Here is a 23,069-nt window from a genome sequence, read left to right as displayed (position 1 = left end):
CGATATCTTGAACAGTTTTTTAGATACCCGCTCTTGAAAGTTTTTTTAGGGCTCTAAATTTTATCTTGATATCTACATCAGTGAAGCTGCTAGGCCGTGTTTGGTATCATTTTCGTATAAATCGGGGGTGCTGAATTCATTTATGGTATCACATTGACACTATTCCGAAGAAAAATCATATAAACTTTAATAATTATAAACCTTTTTTTTTTAACTCCTCATCACGCTTAAACCGCTCAACTGATTTAATTGAAATTTGGTATACAGATATTTTGAGTCCCAAGACAGGACATCAGATAATTTTTATCTCAATAATCATCCTTTAAAGTTGTGAAATGGAGTGTGGGGGGAATTCAACTTCGTCGACAAAACTGAATTCCTGAGGTTAATACTGCTTAAGGTAAGGTTTGAAGTCATATTTGGTATCATTTTCAACTAAATCATAGATGTACATCATCCTAAATTTCATCTAAATCGGTTCAGCGGTTATTGATTCCCCTTATAAACTTCCACCCCACTTTTCACACCCTCAAAAGATGATTTTGGTTATATAACTATCCTATATCCTGTATCGGGACTGAAACTATTTCTATACCAAATTTCAACGAAATCGGTTCAGCGGTTTAAGCGTTAAGAAAAAAAAAAAAATTTAGTTTTTACTTCGGAATAGTGTCAATATGATACCATAAATGAATTCAGCACCCCCCATTTATACGAAAATGATACCAAACACGGCCTAGCAGCTTCACTGATTTAGATATCAAGATAAAATTAAGATCCCTAAATAAACTTTCAAGAGCGGATATCTCAAAAACTATTCAAGATATCGCGAAACGTGACTAAATAAAACTTGTAACAAATTTTATCAGCTCTCGGTTTGTCTAAGAAATCATGTCGCTAAGACGCAAAGTTTCCAAGATATAAGTGAAAAACCGAAAAATGGAACCTTCTTACCCCCCTCTACCCCCTAGCACCGGGGCTACGGCCGGGGACTTTTGATATGTTCACCTCCTAACTAGTCCAAACGAAGTTACGGAGTCAAAAATTGTGTTCCTAGCATTTCCCTCTATACCTTCTTATTGCTTGGCCTACTGGGAATCGTACGTATTACTAAACTCACGCATTTTTAGTCACTCGCTGTCACTGTGTCGCTCTCCGAAATATGTCGCGTGATGAGTGGCTACAAATTTTGTTTTAAATTCGAAGTAAAATAAATTGTAGGTGTGAAGTAGAGCATTATTTCCCGCCGATTAAAAGTCAATTTTGAGATCTGTCAGTTGACTTTTTCGTTTCATTCTTAATAAAGATTATATTCCTTCTCTATTAGTGGTCTATGATTAACATGTAATGCAAATGATATATTCTTTGGTTTTGTCTTACTAGTACTTAGTGAATATATTCTCTTTGTTACTAGAATTGCGTTCGTGTATACATTTTACATGGCAAATTGTCCATGGCTATGCCATACTAAAACATACAAAATTTTTATAGTGACTGGTCATATACTAGAAGTTCACGTAAAATATAAAATACATTTGAAAGTAAGTTGTCACTTGTATATTTTTATAGTTCTAAAAATAGGTTTTATAATATTTTTGTGTACAATTTAGACAAATTGTATTCTCAACGCTCAATTGTATCCTTATGTTTTTCTCTACTAGTTGCTATACAACTGAATTTTATTCTTCTCAGCAAATTAAAGTGTAAAAATGTCACAAAGACCGAAACGGCCTCTGTCAGCGTATATGCTTTGGCTGAACTATGTCAGGCCACAGATAAAAGCCGACAACCCGGGCATCAGAGTCACAGAGATCGCCAAGTTGGCAGGACAAATGTGGCGAGAATTGGACGACAAGAGTGAATGGTACGAGCGAGCTGCAAAAGTTGGTATTTCCTGTATATAACTTGTACCACAGAATAAATAATAGTACTAGGTACAGAAGACTCACTCTCTAACAAAACGTGTTACGATCAGGACAGATATGGCCGCTAGGTGACGACAGCGCCACGCGCGGCTTATGGTTATAGCCACCAAAATTGGTGTGGAACGGATGTACTTGTAGCTACCTGTTGCGACGAAATCGCGGAGTGAGCCACGCCTGCTTGTACTAACCTTTTGCAGTTTAGCATTATTACAAAGTTTATATTATATGAGACAATGAAATTTATTAATATAAATTACTAAAAGACATAAACACGAATATAAAACTAAAACTAACTACAATTAAATTAACTAAAACTAAAAATTAAAAATACCTATCAAAATTTGGTGCCCTCGGGAGGGTGCCCAACACGCAGGCAGCGTTCCCGCGCTGGATTGCGATGGCAATTCTCATTTGCATTTGTATTAAGCTTTTAATCACTGTAGCGTATGCTCTCCGGTTGGGACAGAGGGAGATGGTGAAATTAGACAACAGTTTGTGCCGTATGATCGACCGTCTAACCATCGCGTTTCTCAACGGAGTCACGGAGTGCGGCTGGAGTGTAGATAACGAGTGGCAGATTTGCAGTGTTGGCTGCCCTAGGACCCAGGCTCTGCAGTAACTACTAGCCGTCCCTTTCTCAGCACCCATCTATAGACTGCCGCCTTGCTGCCGCCCCTTATATTTTGCCGCTCTATGCCCAGGCCTACTGGGCCTTAGGGCAAATCCGCCACTGCAGATAACATGGCACCCTTTATTTCGCATAATTACTACAATCACTTTGCCCAATCAAATTAAGTACTTAGATAAGTATCAAACTTTATTGAGTTATTGGCTTTGTCCATGACATGCTACCATGCAGACTTTGGTCGACCGTACTTAACTCAACCACGGATAAGTAGACGGATACCACTCATTTTGTATATTTAGGGTACCGTAAAATCAGGTAACTTTAGTCCACAGCTCAACTCAAGTTCCAGTAAAATAAATGTATAAGTATTTTTCAATTTTTCAAATCATGTTGAGTATATAATATAGAAAGAGCTTTGTGTATTAAGCTCCAAAATAAATGTAACGAGTATAAAGGGCATCCTGATGGCCGTGAAGTTGGAATCTCTCGACACAGTGTGAATTTTAATTCTTTTGTGCTGAGCGCGTTCCGACTGAACATCTAGCGACCTTCACCAAGGGGGAGTTTTGGCCGAAGAGAGTCAAGTTACGGCGCTTCCGCGGCCGGCTCCCTGACACTGCGGGGTTGCGAACTGAGGGCCTACCGCCAACCACGTTCGACGTGTTGCCTCTCTGTTCCACTTTTAAATTCGTACGTAAGCGTGACAGGGAGGCAACACGTCGAACGTGCTTCGCGGTAGGCCCTCTGCATCGCAGCCATACTTAATTGTGTGTTTTTAGTATTAAGACATATTTTTATGCATGAGAGGAGGACTGTGCCCAGCAGTGGGACGTATATAGGCTGAATAAAAAACATAAAAAATGTATGCTAGTTTTAAGGTATTTATCTATGGGCCAATAGTTGCCTGAAAATAAATGTTTTCATTTCATTTCATAAATCATAAAGGCTCGTTAAAAATCAAAGTTAAAAACTGGACCATAGTTGCACTTAAGGACTATAGTTAGTATAGTTACTTACCTAATTTTACGATGTTTCCTTTTTTAGGCTAAGGAGAAATACTTGAGAGATTTAGAGGAATACAACGCCAAGTGCGGCTGTGGTGAGGGGCGACGTCGAGTGAAACGTTCGCGATGCCGTTCTGTATCCTCCTCTGACGACGCCACCGATACCGATTGAGCAAGTAAGCCACTTGCACCATTCACTAACCCAGGGTTAACCGGTTAAACCTGGAGTTACCATTACTAGTACAATTAGACACTGGACTAACGGTTTAACCGCATAACCCCGGGTTGTGGGATGGTGCAAGTGGCCCTAAGGAGTTTTATACGTTAGTCGCAAAATTGTCCGTTTATTTAATAGTTATTTTTAAAATATAATTAGATTTTTTTGAGTTATGTTTAATTGTTTGGCAAAGGGAACTGCGGGATATCTTAGGTGTTGTCAGCATAATGAATACCTAATATAGAAAGGATATGAGAATGATAAGAGAGATATTTTAGGTCAACAAGGGATATTTTAGGTCCCACAGCGAAAATGTTTATTTATTTATTTTATTTTAATTTATTTATTTTCTTTGTTCATTTATGATCTTATTAATTTATTTTATTTTTATACTCATTTCTAATTTTTTTCATCATAGTCTTACTACTAAGGCTTGGTAGAGATAAAAGCTAAAACGGATCTCATTCGCATCAATAATCTAGCAGAAAGAAGGTTTCTGAACCAGAAACGTAAGATGTTGTGCATAGGTAATTGTTTTCCATCGTATTTTCTCGAAGACATTCGTATTTGTCATGCTACTTCAGTCAACGTCAGTACTTTTTGTACCGAGGCTGACTGAAATAGCAAGACACGTTCGTACGTTTCCGTGAAAATGCGATCGAAAATAATTATGCACTACATCTCTATCTGGCTACAAATCAAAAATAGCCGGAGCTATTCGGGCTCGTTCAATATTTACGTAGATCAATGACCTAGATCGGTCTAACTTCAGTCTAGACCGCGCTACTGAATTTTACACCATCGTATTTGTAGTTACGAAATTATTCTTTTATCTTTAGAAATACGAAATTCTAAAATTAACTATACTCTGTATCATTAAGTATTTAAATAAAAGTAAACAAAATCTACCCTCAAATGGCTTTACACGATTAAATAATGTAGGTTAAAGTCTGGTCGTTCAGTGACAGATCCAGGCGGTTTTGTATTTGGTTCGTTAACCAATAAATGTTATAACTACCCGAAAATGAACAAATTGTTTTTTTTACTTTTATTTAAATAGGTACTAAAGATACAAACTATAGGCATAAGAGCAAAAAATTAGACCCATCCATCTCATACATGTCTAGCCTAGGTCTGTCTAGTCACAATTGCCAGCAGACAGCCAGGCGCCGCCCTGTCTCAACACTAAACGGCCATTGTACTTTACAACTGTTATTACATACGGCCTTTTGGCTTCGGTGGCTATATTTATGTCGTCCTAAATACACCGAAATAGGTCTCGACTTTGGCAGAAGCAAGGACGTTGTTAATGTGCAAAAAGAAAATTTATTATGGAGTAAAGAGATACGCTTAGGATGAGAAATTTCGTAGGTACATTGGACCGCTTGTTCCTATCACTATGGCTACCTTCCGACTGCATCATCAGATCAGCTCCATATGATATTATTGCATTGTCATCGGAAATACGGAAGTATGCCAAATTTCAGCTCAATTAGACACCGGCATATGGTTCAAAAAGTTACAAAATTTGTAGCACATATACAAATAAATGTAGAATAGAATAGAATCTATTCGTAAGCATAAACAAACGAGACAATACATTATATAAAAGAAAACACAAAATAAGATTAAAGTGCCACGAAATGGCCCTGATGGCTTCCAGCGCTGATCTTCCGATGAGACCATCAAGTGAGAAGAATCACGGAAGGTAACAGACAAGAAGGAAAATACAAAAATAACATACAGTAAACTAATATTTAAATAAGAAAAAAAAGTTACACAGCAAGAAGATACAACATAACGACTATATTAAAATTAAGATTATTTATACATATAAAACAGGCATCGCAACCAATATACGCGGTGAAGCTAAATACCACGGAATCTTCAACTAGCTTCAAACTTAACAGATTTCTTAGTCGTAACTCGTGTAAGTGTGACACATTGCCGGTCGAGTGGTCCATTCTAGCTTTTATTCCGTTATAAAGGACGCCTTTATGCTTTTAGTGCTTTTAGCGACGTGGTTATGAGTGTGACACCGATTCGCGTGAAATTAATTTAAAGTGGAGCGCAGGTTTAAAATGTTACCTAACTAGGTTCTGCTTTAGTTGAAATGGAGTACCTAAAAGTTCAAAACATGTAGAGTAGGGAGATGGGAAAAGTTCGTAAATACAATTACCTACAGTCAGCAGCAGAAGTTGCTAAGCGGGCGAGGTGTTCAAAACGATCTTGACGCGACTTTATTGTTAAGAAAATAAGAGCGTGTCAAGGTAATTTTGAACACCTCGCTCGCTTTGCAACTTCTGCTGCTGTACAGTCATTGTTCAGTCAACGGTAAAAATATGGGTTTAGACAACTTACTCAAAAATATGTCCCATAGTTCTTAATTCACTGACATAAGAGTTATGGGACATATTTTTGAGATGATTTGTACACCCATATTTTTACCGTTGACTGTTCCTAACAGGAAAGCGTTGACAGATGACAATATTCTACTCACGAAACTAAAAAAAAAACCCCGCGTCCCGCGTCTTGCACTTCGCGTTCTAAAACTGTTAGAAATTGAAATCGGAAATCTGCCGTGTCTGAGCTGGAAGACAGAGACAGAACTACTTGTGCCTTGTCGTTCTTGTCCCTGTAGCGGTCGCAGTCTAGTTGTGCGGTGTCTCTTTCCTTCTGCAGCCGCGCGGCTTACCCCAGAGCAGTGGCGGATTAGCAGTGTTTGCCGCCCTAGGCCCCAGTGCCTGTAGTAACTTACTAGCCGCCCCTTTATCAGCACCCATCTATAGGCTGCCGCCATGCTGGCGCCCCTAATATCTTGCCGCTCTAAGCCCGGGCCTACTGGGCCTATGGGCAAATCCACCACTGCCCCAGAGCCTTGTCAAGCTGGGATTGTAGGGATTCGAAGTCGGATGATTGCTTCTCTCTCTACTTAACGCTGTAACATAGAGACAGAACACTTACTTGTGCCTTGTCGTTCTTGTCCCTGTAGCGATCGCAGTCTAGTTGTGCGGTGTCTCTTTCCTTCTGCAGCCGCGCGGCCTGGCCCAGCGCCTTGTCGAGCTGGGATTGTAGGAATTCGAAGTCGTACGATTGCTTCTCTCTCTACTTAAGGCTGTAAGATAGAGACAGAACACTTACTTGTGCCTTGTCGTTCTTGTCCCTGTAGCGATCGCAGTCTAGTTGTGCGGTGTCTCTTTCCTTCTGCAGCCGCGCGGCCTGGCCCAGCGCCTTGTCGAGCTGGGATTGTAGGGATTCGAAGTCGTACGATTGCTTCTCTCTGTCCACTTGTAGCTGCAAGAGAAGGATGGATTTAGATTTTGGTGGATAAAGTCACTGTCTGTGACATAAGAGTCGTAAACGTCAAATGAGTCCAAGTATTTCAAAGGACTTTCTTTGTGCTATTCAATTCAATGAGATTTATTTTTAATCTCTGTCGCAAAAAGAGGGATGTACCTAAATATGTTTGACGCCAATGTCTGTCTGTCTGTCTGTCTGTCTGTCTGTGGCATCGTAGAATTCGTAGATCTCCATCGGATGGACCACTGTCGATGAGGTTTTTTGACGAGAAAGCGAGCTTCCTTGCGGTGATTCTTAGCTATGTTTGATAAAAATCAATGCAGCAGTTTGAAGAGTATCAAATCTTTTCCAAAAGGATGTAAGTCATTTTTGGCATAAAATAGTTTTTTTTGGCTTTTTAATTTAATACAGCTGGTAGTGCATAATTGTTTTCCTTCGTATTTTCTTGGAAACGTTCGTATTTGTCATGCTACTTCAATCAACCTCAGTACTTTTTGTACCGAGACTGACTGAAATAGCAAGACACGTTCTTACGTTTGCGTGAAAATAATTAGGCACTACATCTGTAGTTATATACCTTTCTGACTTCGGTAGCAGCCTTGTCCAGCTTTTCCTGCAGCTTGTCGATCTCCGAGTGCGCGTTGTCCAGCGAGGCCTGCAGTTTGTCTTGCTGCAGCTGGGCCTTCCCGAGGGTCGCCTGCGTCCGCTCCAGCTCTTCCCGGGCTTTGTCCAGCTCTGCGGTGGCCTTGTCTCGCTCGGAGTGGAGGCGGCTGATGCTGGATTGGACGCTGGGTGAAACAGGACGGGTTAGGAGACGAGTTGGTACATTTTTAACTTAAATTAGAATTATATATTGACATTTTTTTAATGAGTATTTTAAGTCACTCCTGGCGATGGTTTTTTTTGTGACAGTTCAAGTTAACAGCGGGTGTTTTTGTAGGTTTACAGCGACAATCTTAACTTAACTATCAGTTGTCAGTTCTGACGATTACCAAGAGTGATTTAAATGATGTGCTTAGTAGAACCGATGTGTTGTAAATGAAATATTAACTACTTATAAAAAGGAAATGGTTTTATAGTCTATTTCGTTACATATTTACATACTGGTCAGCTAAACGTGGTAGAAAGGCTGAGAGCCCGTTGATTCTACAGTCGTTAACAAACATTTCAAAATTAAGTCGAAGCGCAGCCATTTGAAATAATATCCTTCACAACTCATTTACTGAGCTATGAAATCTTTTTTTTATTTTTCGCGCTACGATGTTCGTTTTCGCTACGATACTTATTCGTTTTTTAAGATAATATTTTAGATGACATACTTCCAGTTAAAAATTAACTCTATATATTATCGTTAATTACTACCATCTTAATGTTGATAATTTTAGCTAACCAGACTATAATATCATTATATACTGAATACCTACAGATGGTTTTACACTATTTTCGCATGACGTGTTAAAGCTGACGCTACACAATGTAGTGTATGAGAAGTGTTTATTTATCTACCTACAGTGTTGAAAGCAATAGGTAACTACCTAAATCAATTTCTCATAAGATTGGATAAAAGAAACGCTACCAAATATGAATTGTTTGTGTTACGAACTATCTATTACGATACGATGATGAGTTGTCTTCGCGTCAGTCGTTTTCTCAATAAATGTGATTAAGTAGAGCTCCGCACAAAACTCTTCGCGGAGCTCTTATGGGATCACTTCGGTCTTGCAAATCGGTTAATTTATATATGTAGTAATTTTCGCTCAATACAAGCTCAAGCAAGCCTTCTTTCTTTTCAACTTTTGGCGTTCTTGCAAGCCATCGAGAACGCTTAAAGTTGTCGCGAATAGGTAGTTGTGCCCAATAGGCCACGAACGATTATGTTATCAATTTAACCTTTGTTTTCATGTACGTAAGGTTTATGTTGGCGTTATCTATCTTGACTTTTATAACGGCCCAATTCTAACTTTAAGATACGTCAGTTAATAGATCTAGAAACGAAATGGATTAGATATGTTTCATCAAACAAAAACGTCACTTTTGACACTGACACATCTAATCCATATCGTTTCTAGATCTATTAATTAACGTATCTGAAAGTTCGAATCGGGCAGTAAGTCACGTGTGTGGTGTTCAAAGAAATAAAATCTACTTACTCGCACCTGATAATATATATAATATTATATATTTGCTGAACGCGTAGACATACTCGTAGTATTAATACTCCCGAATATTCATGTAAATAATAACAGTTTCCGCTTTTGTATTCAAAGTTTAAAAAATCATTAATGAGCTACATACTTAGTTATAATTTTGCTAAGGAAACGGGTATATACATACTCATAATATATTACACTTTGGTTACATAAACGGAACATGAAGTAGGATTCGGACTTTTATAAGAGAATAGCGAAATGTGGAGTCTCCATTATAATGGAAATGCAAATCATAACCATAATTATAGTTTTAGCATACTCTGTTTTTTGGTTCTAAATGTTGACGTCACACTTCACTAACGTCAAAATAGGCTCTTCCTGATTTGGCAGTAAATAATCTATATGACATCTAAGCTGCTACTGATTGACGCAGGCGGACGCGCACCTCCGCGCCAATCGGCACCTTTTTCACCGCGAACCACGCTCGACGTGGTGGCTCTCTGTCGCACTTGTAAATTCGTACGTAAGTGTGACAGGGAGGCAACGCGTAGAACGTGCTTCTCGGTAGGCCCTCAGGACCTTACCGTGCTATGAAAAATCCGAACCCATGCATAAGCATAAAATAAATAAGGCTTTGGCGGAGACAAATGCCTTACTAGTATTCGCTGTCGAGTGCTGGCTTAAACGATGTGGTTCCACTACGATCAAATGCCTTGTTAGAACATTGGGCCTAACCCTCTAAAGAGGAATTTATGAACTAGAACCTGGGTGCTACGTATGTAGTTAACCCCTTGAACGCCAAGAATCCTAATGCGCCAAGAACGCTTATGAATATTATGGCCAACATTTTCAAGATATTGTTCATCATGCTTTGTATGATGGCGTGTAAGTGTGCGTGATTTTTTTGGGTAGGGTGCATGGCGATCAAAGGGTTTATAATATATTATAGTTGAATTAGCGAATATGTGTGTTTTCACATGTAGTTGTAGGTATGTTGCAAACATATCTATAAATGTGGAAATCGCTAATTTAACTACAACTTTGTAATTGTCTTTTTGATTAGTAATGTGGTCAACTAACTTTCCCTTAATAACTAATAACGTATTAAACCTATGAAATATGTATGTACGCTAGCATACGCAGAAATTGCGAAAAAAGCAGTTAATATTTTGTATCGAAAAATTAGGTCAAGCTTTTGTAGCTATTTTATTCACTACCTGCTACTCAGTATCGTTAACTACTAATTGTACTCCGAAAACCACTTGACCGTCCGACGATAGCATAGTATCCGAAACCAATATGCTCTACGTCGTGAGTAGTCGCGCCTAAGAAGATAAGGCCAATAACGCTTTATTTGTGTTATAGACTAGAGTGAGTAGGTATGAACTTACCTCACTATTGGATTAACAAATAGCAGCCAATAGGCTAAAAATCTTTCACTTACGTATATTTTAAACGTTAATAGGATTAATAGGCACAATGGATTAACGCATTCACTGCCAGGGGGCGTGGCCTAGGAACAAACTTATATGACGGTGAACGCACATGTGCGTTGGGGGCAGTGAATGTGTTAAGTAGCAACCAAATTCCTATTCTGCATATATTGCTGATACATTACCTGAGCAATTCTCAAAAAGTTTGTACATTTCGATCACATCTTAGATTTCTATAAAAATTGGTATGCAGGTAAAGTACATGAAGCTGAACAACTTCCACCATATTTCCCAAAATGTCCCAGAAAGTTTCTGTGAAACATTCCTTTTTTGTTACCAGATTTCCTTACACATTTGGTTAGATACTTTAACCCAATTAGATAAAGAAAATATATTTATGAAAGTCTACATTTAGGAAAAAATCACACATTCGTGAGCGAACTATCGACGCGGTTTTAAAAACAAACGTCAACCCGAAATAAAACAAAAGTTTCCAATAAAGCTAAAAGCTTGACGGGGCGCAGTTTGCACTCCATTACTCGTGGTGTAGGCGACATGAATGCCGGTTCTCCCACGAGGGAAAACCGGCTGTTAGTCACGAAAGCCCACCCCTATACAACGCTACTATTTGACGATTTACTTATTTGAAAATAGTCAGGTTGCGTTTAGGTAAACAACGTTTTCAACACAGCAAACGCGATGTTGATTCTCGCATAAAGTTTGAAAGTTCCATTATATCCATAGACTACTGTGTTTTAAAAAGTGAATAGTGGTGAAAGTAGTACCTAAGTTTTTTCGGAAACAAAATTAAAAATAAACAAGATTACATATGCCCGAACTTCTAATGTTTAAACTTATGTCTTATCTTAAACTTCCATTATATCGTAATTACAGCCCATCTATCTTAACAATAGTACCTAATGTCTTATATTTAGAAAATGTACACATTTGCCGAAATGAGCTCCCGCAAAAACGCCCATTTTCTCTACATACATGAGCTAAATATTTATGCCGATCTACACATAAAATAAGATGTGAAACGTTTAACATAATAGCCTATTACAAAACGGCACGCAAAATTAAAACACACATAGAACTTACCGGTCGTATTCTTCTTTCAGGCTGTCCTGTTCCGTTTGTGCATTTTCCAGCTTGGCTTTAAGGCGGTACACCTCACCCTGACTCTTCTCGAGCTTGTCTTGAAGCCCAGAGGCCTCAGAATGCGCTCTCTCAGCGTCCGCTTGTGTCACCCTCAGCTCTGCAAGAGTACGCCTCAACTCTGTGGCGTTTTTATCCGCTTTCTCTTGCACTCTGTCCAGCTCCTGGGACGTTGTTAATGTGCTTCTGCCGAATGTGGTCTGCGAGCGTTCGAGTTCGTGTTTAAGTCGTTCGTTTTCAAGCTCAAGTCTAGCGAGACGTTGTTTTGCCGCTTCCCAGTCAGCCCCGGACCTTCCCACCTCACTGGCCGCTTTGTCAAGCTCCGCTTTAGACTTTCCTAGTTCCGACTGAGAGCTTTCTAATTTAGCTTCGAGTCTGTCCTTCTCGGCTTGGGCTCTCTCGAGTCTTGCTCCTAACTTTTCGACCTCACTCTCAAGAGCGTGGAGTTTCATCTTGTAATCTGCTATCTCTCTTTCGTGGAGCTCTCGCTCCTCGTTCTTCTCGTGTTCCGCCCTGTCTCGTTGTTCGCGGAGTTGTTGGATTTGTTTCTCTTTGTCTCCTATGACTTCTTCGAGGGACGAGAGAGCGCCTTCAGAGGAGCAGTGATGCGCTTGCATGGCGTTGAGCCTAGCTCTAGCCATGTCTACTTGATTATCTTTTTCTTTCAGCAGGTCTTCAAGGTTTTCGATCTGAAAACACGTGTTTTATGAAATTGGTGTCAACGTTTGATGTTCAACGTAAACAGCCACTGAGTATAAGCACTTGTTCGGCCTTTGATGTGCCTCTTATAGAAAATGTCTTAATCCTAAATGAATAACGATGTATTGATTTCATTGGAAAACAAAAATACACAGAAAACAGAAATAAAATAAAATAACATACCTTTAAATAAAAAACAAGGACAGGACTTCACAGGATACAAAACTAAAAATCCAGCGTAAAAAGGAACTCTAGCATAAAATAAAAATAAAAATTTGCTTAGAAATGGAAATATTTTTAGAAAGATAAGCCTTATGAGAAGACTAAAAAGTACTTTCGTAATTAGTTGGATTACAATTGGCAAAAGACTTTTCGGGATTGGTATTGTCTTATCGAAATAAATAATCTCTATCTATATATTGATCATAAGGCAAAGTTTTTTGAATCTATAAAATAACTTAAGTATAAGATCGAACGACGATGTTAAAATCACTATTCGTTATAAATATTTGCACAATATAGCTTTGAATTTTTACGATAAGCGTGCTTTGGATTCTGTAAAAGGTTATTTCACAAATATTATTTTTCTTTAGGCATCTTAGTCCAAAAAATGTGTTATTATAATGTGTTGATTGCTCCTAAATTACTAAGCATTTACACATATTTTTCGTCTTCGACTTCTATTAATGTCTTTTACATACAGGTAGGTATAGTGTAAATACGCTTGGAGTAAATTCGACAATACCTACTAAGTATTTGGAATTGAAATTTGACTTTAGACATGTTGTGTATTTGTATTGCTATTTGCTAATGAGTCGTGAGAGTATTATATCGTGCGGGTAAACACCGTGAAAGTTGGCGTGTAAGTCTCCAGGGCTCGTGATGTATCGATAACGCATTGCGGCACTGAGACGCTATATCATAGGGCTCTGCGTGCCTATAATATTGTGTCTGTGTTTATCGGTTGTCGCTGTGGATAAGATACTCGCGCATTTTCAAAATTGTTATAATGTAATGTTAGATGCAGCGTAAACCAGGCTATTTTTGTAGTTAACGTGTAAATGTCTATGTGATATTCTTTAATTAAAATGGATAGTGAGAATTACCTAATAAAGAAAAAAAAAACAACATGATGTGAGTAGCTACTTCAATCTCGGATAAATCCATCTGTCAGATTATGCGATTTTGGTATTAAGAAAAGGTAAGGTAGATATTTGCTGAGTGGGTCGAATGGATTTACCCGAGTTTGAAGTTAAGCGACACATGTTTATTTGACCATTTTCTAAAAAGTTTCGTTAAAAACTATCTAACCCTTTTTATTATACTGATCTTATACGGTATGGGTTATTAAAATGTCTATTAAAGGATTTCAATTGAAATACTACTTCGTTTATGAGCGCTCTCATCCCGTGACCCCTTAGAGGGAAACTGGCCTAATGAAACATATTAATCAAGGTCCGCTGACTGCGGTCGTACATTGCATAAGCATAATGCATATCGTTACTGCAACATCGTTTGATGTCACCCACCCGACACGGAGCATATGCATATGGCGTCAGACAGGCGGCGACCAGCGATTAGTGATAAGTGTGTTTTTATCGCTGGCGAGATTTTTTAATGCTTGCAAAGGGTCAAGTGATCAACAATTTTATCTATTTTATTCACATGGGGTCTAGATCGACACGTAAGTTTTTTTGGAATATTTATGGTGTCTAGAATGTATCCATATGTTCTATTAATTCAATTAGTAGTTTATCTGTGAATTAAAGTTCTATTTTAACTTTGGTTTTATCGTCGTGGTTTATACCGAAATATGTAACAGTAATATACAAAATAGGTGCATAAAATAATGTTTATTCAATGTGTGTTTACTTAATGAAAAAAAAATGTTATTAAAACTTAAATATAGGGTAAAAAATTACAAATAATTGTAAGTGAGGTGAGGGTACCAATATACAAAAATACTTATGACATCTTTATTTCATTCCTGATATTCAATCCAACTAACACAAACCAAACACCACAGCCACAATCGCATCCTTCCAAACACCAATCACTTCAGTTACAGTCATTGCTGGCTAGCTTTTTATATTATGTATATTTAAATCTAGATGCGAATCCAAAATAAATACTTATGAGCTGCATGCAAAACGACAGGCTGGCTCACACTGCATGAAAAAATCTAGGACATGATTGGCAATAAAATCCCCTAGAACTTTGTGTGCAAGACATATTGCACGATATAAATTAGCTCAATATTATCAAAGTTCTTTTACCTATATTCACAAGTCTCAAAACATCCGCATTCCACAATCAGATTTCACATTGATCACAATAACTTTTCTTAATTTACTACTTTGAGATCCTTCATCACATTAATTCACCACATCATCATCTTTTCCATTTGCACCCTTATTACCACAGCACCAAAGTACCTTTCGCTGCAGCACATTGATCTTCCTATCCTTGATCTCGGAGTGGTCTCGTAATTCTGCCAACTCGTGCGCAGCGGACAAAGCTGCTGCGGTCTTCTTTTCTACCAGGCGGCTCTTCTCGTCTAGGCGCGCCTTTAGCTCCTCTACCTGAGAACACATTAATGGTTAGATGAACATTAGAGAAAGAATCAGGAAGATCTCATACTAGCGTCTCCCTGACTAGACGCCGGTCAAAAGACGCTAGTGTGGGGTCTCTCTTAAAGATCCTCATGCCAAAGGTAAGGAAAACTACTAAATATGAACGCATTGAATCTATCCTTTCAATAAAGGTCTTCGTGGTAAAATTATCTTATCGTGGTAAAATAACTTTCGTGAGATATATTTTAAAATAATTAGAACACATCGGTTGCGGTTGTTAATTCACCTGTGCGACCGTTGTGTTCTAAATATTTTAAAATGTGTCTCACGAAAGTTTAATTAAGATTGTCGTATTCGTGGTACTTCATTTGAAATTAGCAGTTTGGAAGGATGTTTGTTTTTTGCCATACTTTCGGCCTAGGGTGTATATTGAGGCCAGGAGGGAACGCGTGGTAATCTGACACTGAGAACCCTTAATGTCTCTATGTAAGGGTTCCCGTAGCTTCCATAGCGCTAGATAATAAATATGGAGATTCATTTTGATTGATCAAAATCCATACCCATCAAGGAACATCGACGTTCCTTATTTTATTATTATTTTTTATCAAAAAATCTCTAGGCAAAGCAAATGACATCAGAACATGATAATTCTTCTAATCATGTTAGAAAATTTGATCTTTTTTGTCGATCGCTCACCCATGTGCGTAAAACTTGTGGCAGATAAGTGCACAAGCGGATGGACGGATTGCACAAGGTAATATTTTCAAGGCTATGTGACCGATATCACACGACTCATATAAATTAGTTCATTTTGTTTATTTGAACTACAAAGTCCGTCCAACATTATGTTAATACAGCAAACATCAAGCCTTGGCTAAATTACATTTCTCAAAATTTTCAACACCTCTACTATTCTGCAAGGCGTGACCTAACCTAACTTGACCTAATCATTATAAAACTAAATTCTTGTAGGGACTTCATTATGTACTTAATCTACATAACTAATACTATTTGAGCGAAATACTTCATTCATGCAAATATATGACCCCTCCTTTAGGACAGATTACTTTAAAGTCTCAAAATATATCTTCTTATATTGACACTGCAACACATCAGTTGCTTAGGAACAATTTGCGGTGCGGGTCAACTTTTGCCTTCTACCACATTAAAACTCGGAAGAAGCTTTTGAGGAAAAAGCTTGGGAAAAGAGGTTCGAGCCCGTTTGAATTAAAGTTTCTCGCTCATGTCTTACGACTTGGCCATGACACATTTGGTACACACTTGCAGTGTTTATTAACTAGATAGGAGAAAAACTGACTGTAAACTCGTTTCGACAGGTAACATTTTCGCTTCATATTGCTTAAAACAGAAATGCTATAATAAAGTATAGTAATAATTGTTTCGAGGCGTAGATTTATGACGCCAGTTGTGCTAGCCCTTCTAAATTTGAATAGCTGTTGTTTCGTGTCTTCAATCCAAAAGTAAAGTGTAGGCCTCGCCGTAAGCTAAAGTTCAACATTCTCACGTCAGTCTGCAACATGCTGTAGTGCTCCTCCTTGGCGCACAGCGACTCCTTGAGCACGGCGATGTGGCGCTGGTAGTCCTGGTGCTGCTCCTCCAGCGCCTTCATCTTCGCCGCCATCGCCAGGATCTCCTGGTCTCGCCGCTGGATCTCCAGCCGGAACTCATCCAACTAGTTGATCATCCACCCCAAATTCGTCATAGAATCCGTCAACAACATTAGTACAAACGACAAAGAATAAAGAGTTCTATCTACTGAGGCAAAAGTGATGGCAGAAATGATACTGATGTTTAATCTACTAATACTGATTCAGAAACGGTTAGTGATGTTAGATCGATGGTAAGCGGCGCAAGCTTCACGCGCGCGTGGAAGACTCGGATTAATATTAAGTACCTCATACGCTCGTATCGACATGCATTACACTTTAACTCTAAGACTGTAAATTTAAAATCGCACCGGTCACTCGATTAGGAAGTGGGACGGCTGGAAAACTTTCTATTCTAAAGTACAAATGGAATCGCATGACGGTAGAAAGCTTTCCAGGTCCGCAGGCTCAGGCCTGGAGGTAGATGCTCGGGCGCCTACGTTGTGATACATTTATCTACCGTGAGACACGATGACATGATCTAGATGAGATGTCGGGTCGTGAGAGGTTCTATGCGGGTGGCTGGGACCAAGCGACGATGAGGCTCCAACACCGAAAGCACAACATGATCAAATGATAATCTCAGGGATCGCACAGAACATTTACTCGAAGGTCTCATTCGATGCATTCGACCACAACAGTCTTTATTATTAATAACAGTCTTTCACTAAATTGCCAAATTTGGTGTTAACGTAATCGATCTTACATTTCGCCTAACCATACATTACGTACATCTATAATATCAATATCGCATCTAAGGCCCTAGTCTTAACAAAAATAATTTTAATCGATTAGATTTTATTCAAGAATATAATTCGTCTTATTTTAATAAAAATAGCTTTAACAACGAACAAGTCTTTACATAAAAATATAACGGTTCAACACAGTCGTCGGCGGCGACTCAGCTAAGTTCGTTAAAGCGAGAAATTGACACGTTTCGATCGCAGTCACAGCGTAGTGGCGCTATAGTAGGGCGAACGGCGCGCGAACGCCGACGCTGAGGAGATGACGCCGCCGAGGCGCGCGCCCAGGCCGCCCAGCGCCGGCGTCGGCGCCAGGCGCAGGCGCGACGCCGGCACGGGCGCGGGCGGCGCGCTAGTGCGCCCGTCCTTCATCACGCGCACGTCGTTCAGCAGAAAACTTACTTGGCGCTTGAACGGAGGCTCGACTTTATCGTACAGCGAGGCGTGCGAGGGCGCGAGCGAGGGCGGCGGCGGCGAGCCGAGCGCGGCCAGCTCGCTCTCGAGCAGCGCGACCTGCCGCTCGAGGGTGGCGATGCGCGCCTCTTTGGTCTCGAGCACGGCGGTGAGCGTGGCGCCGGCGCTGCCGCCGGGCAGCCCGGCCGCCGCCAGCGCGCGCTCCAGCTGCACCTGCAGCGCCCGCAGCGTGTCCGCCGTCGCCTTGAGCTCCTGCCGGCAGCCGTAGACGGTCAGCCGCCGCCGCCGCGCTGCAAGGCTCCGCGGCCCGGTGGGGCTGCGCCGACCCGCCCGCGCGATCCTCGACGCAGCCCCAACGGTAGGCGGCTCGGACACATTTTATCGCTTCTAATAATGATTGCTCAAACTGAATGCCCAATCAAAATGACACGAGACGGTCTTCTAAGGTTCATGTGGCGGGAACAATGAGCTGCTAAACATGCAATGTCGTGGTTCAGTTGTGTTCGTGTCGCTTTCTTTTGTGTTATGGCCGAATTCATAGGTAATTTTTCTGATTTTGAAAACTGTTTTTGTATCGTCGAGGTGTCTGGACGGGGTCGTGTGCACAGGGACAAGCTGGACAGTGTCACAGAAAGGCTTTGAAACGTGGAGAGTGAAGAGAAAGCAAAGATTGAATGAAGCCACGGAGTGGACGAACTGAAAGGCGTCGCGACACATTGGCGAGTCAAAATGAATGAAATGAAACTATCAAGAGCAATTCTAACAGAAACTGTGACGTTGATAAAGGTATCACAAAATAAAACGCCCATGTGATTCAAAATACTAACGTACACAAATAAGAAAGCAGAGTGACGTGCATTATATACTTGGTAACTGATATACGGTACAGATTCTTAAAGTTAAAGAGCAAGCTTCCCAAGGTACTGAATAATATGGATGAGGAACGAACTAAGGAACTGTATTCACTGCATCCATCCAATCTGTGATTTAGAATTGTGATTTATTTATTACTTATCACTAATTTGTTTTCTTTTTCGACCTTTGGACCACGTATCCCTACCGCTCGGCCAGGACTTAAAGCGAGAAGGCGGCAGCAACAGCGGTTACGTCTTAATTTCTCATCGAAGCTGTTATTAAAGCGTCACGCAATGTAGAATATAGTGACGCTATACTTAGCGCACAATGTCAGCGGTATTTTGTCATATGTGGATACGACTATATTTACTGATCACCCCAGCGTCCCTCGTTAAAGCGTCGTCACTGACGCCATCTTGCGAAGTCCATGCCGAGCGGTAATCCTAACATGAGATTTCCCGGACATTGGCATTGGAAAGCTTACGAAGGCATGCTACATTCAGAAGGCTCGGATAATTACCTGCTTCTGTGCCATGGCCTGCATCTGTTGGAACATCTGCCGCTCTTCTTCTTTACCTGAAAGTTGGAAGCGGGTTATATGCAGCTCTGGAAAGCAGACTAGGGCGGAAAGCAAGAAACGCAATAGATAATTGCGTTCTTTTAAGTCATTTGCCTACCTACTTACTTAGTACTTACAAAATGTAAGTAAGTGAAAGCAAAATAAGTACATTATGCTTGTTCTTAGCAAATAGTTACAGTATTTACTACAGTATTGAAGGATATTAAAATGTAAAACATCTACTAGAGCTTTGTTTGCGATTCTGGATGTAATACTTGCATACCATAATATTCACCTCCGCCTTCTTAGCGTATTTGGAACAAGTCCAAAGATTTTGTAACCTTCCATGCCAACAATTATATTATATTACTTATTTTCTTGGGGCTGTTCATTCGGGGAGTCTTTCATCCTGACTTTTGTTCGGGTCTGTATATAAAATGACTACATACTAGTGTATGTAAATGCTACAACAAGCAAGTGTGTGTTCTGTGTATTATGTGCGTTGACGAATCCAGTGACATATCAAATAAAAACTGCTGGGGAACCAGCTCGTCAAACAATGAGTTAGGGACAACTCAGACTGTGGTCGTTTCTCTACAGGTGTACGAAGGTACGCGTACAATGTCAGGTTGGCCGTGTCGAAGATTTAAATTTAGGCAATGCATGTGATATTTTAGAATTGAAAGTGCATGTGAATTAAATTAGCTTACACTTTAAGGAAGAAATGTAACAATATCGTGTATATAGTTTGGGTTAAGTACTAGGATTTTATTTAAATAAAATTTTTAGAGACCATTGCTACTATACGACTGTTTTGCGTCTTAAATTTAAGATACATTTGTGTATAAACACCAATAACTAAGTATAGCATCTACACATAAATATCTAGGGCCCATAAATGTTTACAAATACTAGTTCAGGACTTCGTGCGTTTTTGTAAGGGTTTAATTCTAAAGTCCAGATTTTCATGGAAATTCTAAAATAACAATATTATGCGTTGCCATTTAGGCACGTGCAACACTCAAGCACAGACCGACAGAATAACAACTTCATACAACAGTCAGGGATTCCCCTGCTAAATGCGCATGGCATTTGCATGGCGACCCTGCTACATATTAGGGTCATTTTATTTAAAGTTGTACACGACCCGTTTTGCACAAATTTGGGAATATTTTGATTTTATTTCTTCTCAGAATCACGAGTTCTTTCAATCCTAAATAATACGAGAAAAATAATGTGCCAAAGTTTTCATACATTTTTCGGTCCATCAATTCCGTTACCGACATACAGTCTATCAAAGATGGCAACAGAATGGAAATAAAAATCTTGACACAAAGTTTTTTCTCCCATAAGGATCGAAAGAGTACTTGATTCTGAGTAGAAAGAACATAATAATTCGCAAATCTGAAAAAAGTAAAGTGTACAACTATAATAAGATGTCCCGTCTACAGGATATGGGTTAACATCATACGTAGAGTTAGATCAAGAAAAGGCTGCAGCGATATTAATAGACCACGCAGTGCAAGTGTTATTTATACGTCATAATTTCATAGAAGTTTGACGTTTAAAAAAACACTTGCAGTGCGTGGGCTATCAGACTTTTCTTGGTCTAACTCTAAACGTAGTAGTGAAATCAGGGAAGTTTTATGAAGCTGTTCTTCTCTATTCAGTCCCCGTGACACAAGGCTCTACAGCCCGTGCTATGTGCTACTCATTCTTTAGTAAACAAGGTCGTGTACCGTGTAAGAACGTACCCATCCCCTTGTTCTGCAGCATTTCTAGAAGCTTCTTGATACTTTCGTCTCGCGCTTGCAACGTCTGCTTCTGTGTCTCGATCCTTAGCTCGAGTTCCTGTTGAAGAATATATTTCAAATTATTATCAATTTTCTTTTGCCTCTGTTTGAAAAAAAAGGGAAATAAAGCCCACAGATTACCAGTTCGTCGGACGATATCTGCCTGTCAGTGTCAGTTGTTCGGAGCTGTCAAATTTTGCATTTAAATGACAGGCTGATATCGTCCGGCGAACTGTGGGCCCCTTAAGAATTGGAACAGGTGAAGTTCAGATTATTCATAAACCCTTTGAACGCCTCGCCAGCATGCGCCGGGCGTCATCCTGGACCTTGCCGGAATGCACGAAGGTTGATATTGGGTACCCGCGTGCGTCATATGACGTCTTTGGTGGTTAAACGGTTAAGTTATTTTTAAGTGAAATTTACTGATGGAAGTTCACAACTTTCACAAGCCAAAGCGAATCGAAGAGCCTTCGGACGACTTTCAAGCTTATGGAATATTTGTCGCAGATAATATCCGAGACATATAATCCAAAGCAAAATACTATTCGTCTCGCTTGGTGTCGCTCAACTTAATGGTGTCCTTCGATATGGCTATCTCCCTCTGCAGGTATTCGTTCTCAGCAAACAGGATTTCCAGCTGTTGTTGTAGTTCAGGCGCGGGCTGACGCATGCGTAGTCGAAGCTATAAACCACTAGTCGTCTCGCTCACCTTAATAGTATCCCTCAATATCGCTATCTCCCTCTGCAGATGCTCGTTCTCAGCGAACAGCGCTTCCAGCTGTTGTTGTAGTTCAGGCGCTGGCTGACGCATACGTAGTCGAAGTTCCTCTTCTAGTTGGCGGACTAGCATGGCTTGTTTCTGAAAAAAAAAATACTGAGTTCAAAATATGGAACGACAAGAACAATAGGCGTTATTGTACATGTATATACAGTCAGCATCATAAAAGTGGATCAGACTGCGCGTCAAAAGTATTCGCTAATAGCTTAACATAAAGAGATGTGTCTCTGTATGTACAATAATTAGACTGTGGCAAATAGTTTAGAACGCGAACTGCAGAGATATAGGTAGGTATCTCTACTCGGAGAAGATTCCAGGGTTTCCAAAACATCCGTGAGACACAGACATATTAAATATATTAAGAACGGGTCACTCACGTATTTTAACCGTCAACGCAAGCTCCTGATGACATTTCTCGGTACGGAGTGAAACATGTCGAGGGTTTTTCGACTTAAAATACGTGAGTGACCTGTTTTTAATATACTTTAAGATTCCAGGGTGGAAGATACTTATGGTGCGTTGTTTCATTCGCAAAATTTGATGCTGCGACTGTAACTTATAGCTCGTTGCTGTCAATCTTGAAACCTGTAATTTCAATTTTGTGTCAAAATAACAATTTACCAGGGTTCAAAATCGATTGCTAAGCGGCGCGGCGGCAAAAGCATATCGAATTATTGGTGGCCAAAACTAGATCTGGTGACGCTATTCAGGTTTGCAAATTGAATAGGTATATTAAAATACAGACATTGACCGCTGAAACTATTTTGGTACAGTTTTTTAGTATTGTCTAAAATTTTCATAAATCCTAGCAATTTAAATTTTACATGTAGGTAATGCAAGTAAACAAAACACTAAGATCAGAAAACAGTATTCCATACATTTAATTTATGTAGTATGTACCTACGTAAAACTTTTATGACTTCTTATGACGTATAAAATAACACTTGCACTGCGTGTGCTATCAAAATCGATGCAGATTTGTCTTCGTCTCGATTTCGTCGCTTTGCTACAGGTAGCTAAAAGTACATCCGTTCCACACCAATTTTCGGGTTTGCCATAAGCTGCGCGTGGCGCTGTCGCCACCTAGCGGCCATATCTGTGCTGATCGTAACAGACGCGTTTTGTTAGAGAGTGAGTCTTCTGTACCTAGTACTATTATTTATTCTGTGGTCT

The 23,069-nt window shown here is 39.8% G+C and overlaps 1 protein-coding gene across 1 annotated transcript in view; it reads right to left on the bottom strand.

Moving 5' to 3' along the window:
• The window catches only part of LOC134802801 (trichohyalin-like), a 99,611-nt gene that overhangs the window by 19,537 nt on the left and 57,005 nt on the right, over positions 1-23,069 (bottom strand). Inside the window, exons 2-10 of the mRNA XM_063775522.1 lie at positions 21,828-21,977; positions 21,080-21,176; positions 19,287-19,342; positions 17,900-18,163; positions 16,613-16,780; positions 14,950-15,096; positions 11,759-12,504; positions 7,652-7,862; positions 6,916-7,068 (exon numbers count right to left, since the gene is read on the bottom strand). Of these exons, the coding sequence (XP_063631592.1) occupies positions 6,916-7,068; positions 7,652-7,862; positions 11,759-12,504; positions 14,950-15,096; positions 16,613-16,780; positions 17,900-18,163; positions 19,287-19,342; positions 21,080-21,176; positions 21,828-21,977 (1,992 nt within the window). The remainder of the gene's footprint in view (positions 1-6,915; positions 7,069-7,651; positions 7,863-11,758; positions 12,505-14,949; positions 15,097-16,612; positions 16,781-17,899; positions 18,164-19,286; positions 19,343-21,079; positions 21,177-21,827; positions 21,978-23,069) is intronic.

Source organism: Cydia splendana, chromosome 2 (assembly GCF_910591565.1).
Source record: "Cydia splendana chromosome 2, ilCydSple1.2, whole genome shotgun sequence".
Taxonomy (NCBI): domain Eukaryota; kingdom Metazoa; phylum Arthropoda; class Insecta; order Lepidoptera; family Tortricidae; genus Cydia; species Cydia splendana.
The sequence above is the reverse complement of the archived record's forward strand: the minus strand, read 5'-3'. Positions and strand labels throughout refer to the sequence as shown.